At 39.0% G+C, this 9396-nt stretch overlaps 1 protein-coding gene across 1 annotated transcript in view; it reads right to left on the reverse strand.

Annotated features, from left to right (window-relative positions):
• Positions 1-3593, reverse strand: part of atp13a3 (ATPase 13A3) — a 105872-nt gene extending 102279 nt beyond the window's left edge. Inside the window, exon 1 of the mRNA XM_073041161.1 lies at positions 3470-3593. Within this exon, the coding sequence (XP_072897262.1) occupies positions 3470-3532 (63 nt within the window). The 5' untranslated portion in view covers positions 3533-3593. The remainder of the gene's footprint in view (positions 1-3469) is intronic.
• Positions 3594-9396: the final 5803 nt, after the last annotated feature.

Here is a 9396-nt window from a genome sequence, read left to right on the forward strand (position 1 = left end):
AGAATAAGATGTAAATGGATAAGTAGACAGCTTAATCGTAAATACAACCAGAGTGATGTTTAACAGTTGAAAGGATTGTTATGCATTATTACATAAACATAGCTGTGTTAACACTACCAAATATGATTAGACTATGGCTCAGATTTACATTAAACATTTATAGGTGTAGTGAAGACACTATGATTTTTAGAAAGTAAAGAACATATTGATTCAGAAGGGCAAAAATATTGCAGCCTACATGACCTCAAGCCACAAAAATTATTGTACCACATATCCTGTCAGACCAGCTAGCACACCAGCTCTTACAGGAATGAACTAATTTATCATTATCCATTATTCCTAAAATCAGTTCAGTCATGAGCTCACAGTCTGGGCATGAGGCATGGAATCTTTACATATTTTCCCTTGCATAATGCATCAACACATAAAGTTAGAGATTGCAACCACCTATATAAGTGGGCCCAGGGATGAGATATAATGGGAATATGGATCTCAGATTGAGGACTGGGAATGGTGAATGGGTCAGTGGATTAAAGCCAGTGTCAGTAATAGGGAATGTGGTTAGGTCCTAAAGGAATGATCAGACTCTCCTTTCAGATCTGTTGGAGTGATCAGGGTAATTATTCAGTGCCTAGAGTAGTAGTCTGGGTAAGGAAATAACAATTCTTGCTTCAGAGCCTGATGGAGTATTTGAGCATGAGGTATGGAGGTTTGGAAGTGGGATGCAATTCTGTGTCTGGAGAAAGGCTTAAGCTCATAGCTCACTGTATCAGGACCAAAGCTTTGTATCACTGGTGGGGAGGTTGTGGAATGGGGGCTGACAGATCGATAGGCAGCAGTCATTGGGAGACTGGCTGGTGGGGAGGTCAGCAGATCATTGATTGGGGGAGGGTGAAGAGAATATGTTTATTTCTGTCATAGGTAGGTTTGTAAATAAGCCCATAGGATACAAGATAACTGACTAATGAGTACTTATCTGAGCATTGGTTTACATCTTGCTATTGTAGATCTCCACTATAGTGTGCTGCATCAGAGAGAGTAGCATGATTAATATCTGAGCAATGCACACAAAATGCTGGAGGGATTCAGCAAACCAGGCAGCATCTATGGAAAGAAGTGCAGTTGACGTTTCGGGCTGAAGCCCTTCTGATTATTCTGAGAGTGTCCAACAGTAGGCATGCTGCAAAACATTACATACTGAAATAGGTCTGACATCGAAAACGTGTCATCAGTGCAAGTGCAATTAGTGACATGTTTGAAAGTAGTGCATTTAATTACTATAATTTTGTTCAGAAAATTTAGAATTTTCTATGGCTGTGCTGGAATGATTCGATTCTACCATGGATGGCCCCAACCCCAGCTTTGAAAATAGGTAGGGGTGATGGGCTTAATAAGAATACTGGAATGCTTTACGCACAGAAATATTGGATTCTATGTTATAAATCTCGAAATATGAGTTCTTAATTAAAGTATCAATACTGAAGTATCACAAACTTGTACATGTTAACCTGATGGTAATTTTATCATGCAAGTAACAACGAAAAATAAACCAGCCTCTGAATGTCAACATCTCTTAAGATCTACCCTGGCCTAACATACTTATATAATCACAAAAGAGGCATGACAGCGACTATACTTCATTAGGGGTTTGAGGGACCTGGTATGTCACCAAAGACTGTAGCAAATATCTCCAGGTATACCATGGAGAGAGCATTCTAACTGTTTGTATCATTATCTGGTACGGGGGGATCTCTGCACAGGATCAGAAAAAGCTGAAGAAAGTTGTAAGCTCAGTTAGCTCCATCATAGACATGAGCCTCCCCAGTATAGAGGACATCTTCAAAAGGTGATGCCTCAAAAAAGCTGGCATCTATTATCAATGTCCATTAACCAGGACATGCCTCTTTTCATTACTACCATCAAGGAGGTGGTACAGGAGCCTGAAAATACACCATCACCATTTTAGGAACAACTTCCTCCACCTTCCCTTCTGATTATTGAGTGGACATTGAAACCATCACTACTTTGTTTACTCTTTTTTTGCACCACTTATTTAATTATAGTTTTACACACACACACACACACACACACACACACACACACACACACACACACACACACACACACACACACACACACACACACACACACACACACACACACACACACACACACACCCTTTCTTAATGTAATTTGTGATTTCATTGCCTGCAATGTACTGCTGTCACAAAACAACAAATTTCATGACATACGCCAGTGATATTAAACCTGATTCTGACTGGGAGAATTCTATCATTATCATATTTGCTTATAAACTCAAGGCACAGCTAGATGTCTAGACATCTTCTCTGTTTATTCATTAAATTACAGTCTGTTAGAAGACTTTGCTGTCACAACTTAAAATAGGTTAAAAAGCTCATCAAATACATGTATCAATGTAGAATAAAACAAAAAAAACAAAGAATAAAGTGACTAGTAATTCAAAAGCCTGATTTCTCTCAGTCCAGATGAAAGGTGTCAACCTGGAACTTTGATTGTCCATTTCACTCCACAGAAGCTGCTTGACCCACTGAGTTCCTTCAGCAGTTTGTTGCTTTTTTTCCAGATTCTAGTACCTGCTGATTCTTGTGTTTTCTTTTGACAGGGTAACTGCACAGCTGTTCAGAAATACATCTGTAATCTTTTCTCCTCAGCAACAGGTATGCTGTAACAAATTCTAGGATCTGCTGCTTTCTGACTTCAGTCAACAAACAGTGCAGATCTAGAGGAGTGAGAACTCCCTGCTCTGCATAGCTCACTGCTCCTGTGGTGAACTACATATACCAGTCTGGACACGCCCCCTGATGACTGCTCCTGTGGCTCCTCCCACAAACCCCGGTATAAAGATGATGGAGGTCTGAGCCCAGCCTCTCAGTCTCCAGGATGTAGTATGGTGGTCACTCACTGCTTGTTCCTTCTTCCAGTCAATAAAAGCTGATACCTCGCTTTTACGTCTCAGAGTGAGTTATTGATGGTGCATCAGCTCCCACTCAACACAATGAGTCAATTGATTCTGTATTTTAATGCCATTCGTTCTCTTAATCATTTTTTAGCTTCTGTGCATATCATTAATTTTTCATCTCTGTGTCAAGAAAAACTGTTAACCGATCATTAAAATGATATTTTTGATGCAAATTCTGTTCATCCAACACAGCTTCATTTAAGTTTCACTTGTTCTCTCAAATTTAGAGGGGTAACTTTTGTACTTAACCTTCACCTCAGGTGACATAAAAAGCTTGTACAGCTTTAGTTTCAACTTCTAAAAAAAAATTTAGTTTCCACAGCAACACTTAAGTGGATTTTATATATATGTATTCAAAGCAAGGTATCTCTATCATGGAACAACTGACTAGCAGCACATAATCATTATGTATTTCCTCTGCATTAAATTCCAAGCTTTTTCCAAAGAAGCAATACGGTCTGTACCTACCAGTTCACCCTCCTCTCCTGGATGAAGCAAAGCATGGTGACCTTTCTGAGTCGCTTCTCCCATTGAAATAACTACGGTCCTGTTACATGTGTCAACTTGCTTTCCATCTAGCACTGAGAAGACCTCTTAGTATTTGCAGATACTGAACGCGTTGGATCCAGGTGATTTATTGAAGCAGCTACATTTTGACCACGCCCCTCTTATTAAAATCAGCTTTGCTGTGTCTGGCTCGTTGAGTTAACAGGGCTGGTCCTTCACACAGCAAGATAATTACTATGCAAATCGTAAAATCTCAACCCAGCCTGAATATTGTATTGCTGTAATAAATAGGGGCAGAAAGGCTTCAGGTCTCAGCCTCCTGACACAACTTTAAATCAGTGCTTTAAATGCAGAGTTTCTCCACAGTTTACAAAGCAATGTTTCTCACCCTCTGCATGCCACCTTAGCTGAACAGAGGAGCCTTGTTAGTTATAGACTAAGACAATTGCACTATAGCCGGGGAAGTGATGACCCCCCTCCTGTTAGACTGTTTGTGGTAACTTACTTTTATTCTTTCTACTTCTCTTCCAATGTTTATATCTATTGCCTTGTAATGTTACTGTGACACTGTAATTTCCTTTGGGATCAATAAAGTATCTAGTTATCTATCTGAAACCATATGTAATCACTTAAGGAACTGTGCATATACCAAGTAGCTAGTAATTACATTGCAGAGTGTAAGGTTTAAAGCACAGAGCTATAGATTATCAGCAGACAAAAATTACTAAAATCAACTTGGACTTCTTTTAATGCTAGGCACAGCACACATTTCTGAACCACAACAATCAAAACCTGGCACCAGGTGGCATCCCACATCATACTAACCAGGACTGTTTCTCCGTCAGCAGAATGTTATATTCATACTTTACAAAATATTGTTATTTTCATACTTAATTTTCATATCCACATACTCACAGTTGTTATTTCATGGGGACAGATCAGATCATGCAAAACAAGTAATTAAATAAAACTTTTTAATTTGCCATAATTAGCTTAACTGGTTCAGCACAACATCCTGGGCTAATGGCCTGATCCAAAAATATTTGTTCATTACTTTATTCAGAAAAAAACATTTCATTTGTCGTTCAAAATAACATTACCTCATTTTGTGACAGCTAAAAGAACCCTTCCTCCCATCCGTTTCATTTTAATGTATTTTGCTAAAGGACAATATATTATGATCAGGTCAAGTATAATTTTACACCTGAAGAAATTTGAGCATCAGATTTTCATTAGGTTTGAGAAAAACTCCAAAGCTTTCCACTGACATAGTATTCTTCTTGTATCCTTTCAGTTTTTCGCTTTTGGAATAGTAATAAATAATTGCCAAGTCATTAATGCACTTTACATAACAATGTGGCTGTCAGGAGACAGTTGATAATGAGAACAGCTGGTTTGAGCATGCATTGGTACAATCATGTTTTGTAGTGCAAAAATCATTTATTCCCTTTTGTGTGGTGAATAAAAATATATAGCCAAGTTCAAAGTTTTCTCGAAGCCTCTCATAAGGGTGATTATCAGCTTCAATCCAATGTTTACTCAGCAGTTTGTCAAAATGGGGCATGGGGTAATGATAAATTTGAAATCCATTCTCACTAGATTAGTCACTGCTTTTTAACCTAAGAAGTGGAAGCAACAAAGAAAAATATTGTCAACAAGAGTAAAATATGTGGATAACTTTTTGAAATCGTGACATAGATATGTTTTGAAAGAAAGGTGCTCCAAGGCTATTTAATCCTTCAGATGCAGCCATTTCCCTCTTCATTATAAACTGGTTGGGTCTTTGAAATATTTTGGATGGCTCCAAAACTCCTTTGAAATAAAATGAGCTGTGCAAAAGATTCATAAAGTGTTGAGATCAAACAGAGAGCACGTTCTTTTATGTGTTCGCATGCATTGCATCTGTCTTGAATCAAACGTCATACTGTTGTGGAGAACAGGGGACCAGAATGTGGGATTCAAAGAAATACTGTACTTGCATTTTAGTACCAATGATCTCTTGTGAAAAACTGAACCACTACAATAAATAGTTGCTACAAAGCAAATGTGTAGCAAAATTCTAAACATCTATTGAAAATATCTTATTTCCATGGACAGGGTATAACAAAAAATACACATTGATAATTCTGGAGTTAGTAAAGTACTATTTTTTACTGAAAAATAAATATTTTTTTAAAAACTTATTTTATCTAAGAAATTTTTTTCGATCTGCTACATATTAGGAGACTATAAACAAGTTGATTATAATCATCAAATTGCAGGGTTATTATAAATGATAGTGGCAATGTTTTATCAAAATCCATAATAAAAGCTGAGGCAGAGACAATAATTGTCAACTTGATTCCTTTCTCACTGTGACACTGGGTAATAAAACTTGTCATCTTTTAAGTCCTCCTTTGCCATTTAAGGTTACAAATGGAATCTAGTCTGCTCAAATGCATTAAATACATGATATTTGCTTTGAATATAAATAGGCAGCATTTTTTAGTACTTTCCATATATTCAAACCTTAGATTGCAGAAAGAAATATATAAATCTTAGTATCAAACTGGTACTAATATCACTGCAGCAATCTTTGTTCTTGCTCCCATGTAGCTCCTGTATATAGCTCCTAGCTATAAGTGACACAGTGTAAGAACAGGTCCTTCAGCCCATCGTATCCTGTTAGGTGCAAATTGGTACAACTCTATATATATGCAGTGGAACTTTTGATGACCCTGAAAGTAGTAAGTTATTCATAAATGCATTGGAATAGTTGGATAGGAAGGTGGTAAAAACAAGGGTGAGAATGGTCAGCAGATGGGTTCAAGCACAGGTAGAGTTGAGTAGTATTATAAACATGGAAAATGGCAGGTGTGAGTGAGGAAGTAGATAAGAAATGAGATGAAATGATTGTGAACAGGTGGTTCAGTCAGAGATGCAGATGAAAACAAAGGCTTGAGAACAGCTGAAGTTTCCGATTTCAAATTTCTCATTAACTAATTGGAGGAAATTTCAATTTATCCGCTTTTGGAGATGAAGCAAATTAATTATAATGGATCTTATCCCTAAACCATAAAGGATACAGGAACATTTGGGAAAATGTTTTTCCTCACGTGGTTTCATTCATGTCCAAACAAATCTTCAGAAAATATTTAGGTAATTGGTGTTTTGCTATTATTAAATAATAATCCATTATCAAGACATATGCCTTATTTATAACAACATAAATCTGTCCTCACAGTCAATATCCACTGCACTAACCCAAATATTGAAATATTAAAACCAGGTGGAATCTACCTTCTGGAGGTATTATTTTAAAAGGCAGCAAATGACCTTGTAACAACAAGGAACGTAACTTGGTTTTCTAATCAGATTCATACTTGGTCTGTGAAAACACATTATCATGCACCAAACTAATCTGATAAATTCATATACTTAAAGCTTCTGTTTGACTTAAATAAATTGCACAGTATGCCCCTACATTTAGCACAGACTTGGCTTTAGGCCACTATTTATATAAATTACAAAGCCACAGCTGATGATAACAACCCCAAACAGAAAATTCATACACATAAGAGCTTCAGCAGATGCTGGATATCCAGAGCTACGCACACAAAATGCTGAAGGAACTTAGCAGGTCAGGCAGCATCTAAGAAAATGAATATTCAATCGATGTTTTGGGCTGAGAATTTTAATCAGGACCGGAAATGAAGGGGAAAGATGCCAGAATAAATGATTGCGGGGGGGGGGGGGGTCGAGGGGAGGAGGGAAAGGAGGACAAGTAGAAGGTGCGAGTCTGGCTGAGTACATGGTCGAAGAGTCGAAAGGCAGCAGAGATCACCGATAGGGAGCAGTGAGAGAGGCTCTCACTGAACTCCTGTTGAAGAGAAGATTTAAACTTCTTCAGGGTAAGCATATACTCAGTAATATCACAGTGCTGAAAACAGTAACATACAGTGTGTACCAAGCACTCATTGTCCATCTGTTTCTATGTTGAAATGCCTGGAGACAGAATTGAGTAGTGTGTATAGTAAACATGACTCTTAACAATAAAGAACTATAGAATTAGAATTAGATGTCTTAAGGCACATTTGGAACAACATTTAATAAATAGGCAAGTTTGATTCCTGGTTTGCATTAAGTTAACATGAATTGAACTGAGGACGTTTGAGGGGAGAAGCAGATTCCCAAACCCCTGCCAGGATATAGTTGAAATAAAAAGGAATGAACTACTTATGAGTACATTGAATGCAAGTCTACCACAGGAAGGAGGTTCAGGAAGCATGAAGAGCCACATTCTATGTTTCAAGAACAACTTCTTTCGCTCCGCCATCAGATTTCTGAGAAGTCCATGGACCTACAAGTACTACCTCACAATTCGTCTTTTCTCCTTTTATTTATTAATTATAGTCATTTCTATTTCTTGCTCTGTACTCATTCAAAACAACAACTTTCAAAACATAGGACAGTGATAATAAACCTGACTCTGGATCAGAGGAGTTCCATTTGGGATCTGATGGCCTTTGTAAGGCAGTTATGTGAAATCATTAGCTCCCTGTGTTCTTACGTGCTGCTGGTCCTTGACTTGAGAAAGGGGATGAAGACAGCAAATGCTCTGGTCTACATCAGTGACGTTGAGCTTGAGAGTTTCAAGTTCGTAAGTGTAAACATCATCGTGTGCTGTGCTGGTCCACCCATATGGATGTCATGACCAAGAAACCTCATCAACTCCTCCACTTCTTCGGGAAGTAAAGGAAATCAGCATGTCCCCATTGGCTCTCATTGCACCATAGAAACCATTCTATCTGGTTGCATAACAGCTTGATATGGCAACTGCTCTGCATGTGACCGCAGAGTTGTGGACATAGCTCAACACATCACAGGAACCAGACTCCCATCTATGGACTCTGTCCATACTTCGCTCTGACCCAGTAAAGCTGCCAGTAAACTGGTGGCACGTTAGGACACATCAGCCTCTCTGAGACAAACCAAAGGCGTTAATGTCTTTTGTAAACGTCTTTTATGATTGCAAGACAATCCTGGACATCAAGAACTTCAAGTACCACAGGTCTAACCCAGTAGTGAGCTGTTTGTTGGTGGAAAAACTGGACTTGGTACTCCCTGCTATGGAAAGGCACCAGAATCGGTGCACGCAGGCCGTGTGCAATCTAACAGCAAGTGATTGTCTTGCATGTTTTTTTCTTGCAATCACAAGACCTTGTTGGACATTGGTAATGTAAACTACTGAAAATCCAGTTCAGTGGTTTATTGGCGAGACCAACGGAGCACAGAGCTGCAAGGCCTTGTTATAGTGAGGAACAGGCTTCATGCTGCGGGCTTTTCTGTTGCAGCAGTCCAGGATGGGTGATGCCAGAGGCAGAGTGGCACAGTGTCCATGCTGGATTGGGGGCTAGCCCCTCCCATCGGTGCTGCCATAATGGCTGCTCGGTGAAAGACAAGATGGATTGCTTGTGTGAAATTCCGGTAAGATGGCGGCTTTTACAGGGCCAACCAGAGATGTCATTGTATTTTGCATGATCACAAGACATTGCTGGACATCGAGAACCTGGAGTGCTGCAGTCTACCCCATCAGTATTACTCATTGGCAGAGGAACTGGGCTTGGTGTAGATCAGACTGCTGCCTGTGTCAGATAGGCATCGGAGGAGTTGGTGCACAAATGTGGTGTGTAATCCAACAGTGCGCGATTGTCTCAGTCACTTTTAGTCATAGAAAAGTAAAGCAAAGAAGCAGGCCATCTAGTATGTGCTGAACCATTTAAATTACCCACTCCCATTGAACTGCACTGGAACCACAGCCCTCCATACCCCGACCATCCATGTACCTATCCAAACTTCTCTTAAGCGTTGAAATCAAACTCACATGCATCACTTGCACTGGTAGCTCA

This window comes from Hemitrygon akajei, chromosome 3, assembly GCF_048418815.1.
Source record: "Hemitrygon akajei chromosome 3, sHemAka1.3, whole genome shotgun sequence".
In the NCBI taxonomy this organism is placed as follows: domain Eukaryota; kingdom Metazoa; phylum Chordata; class Chondrichthyes; order Myliobatiformes; family Dasyatidae; genus Hemitrygon; species Hemitrygon akajei.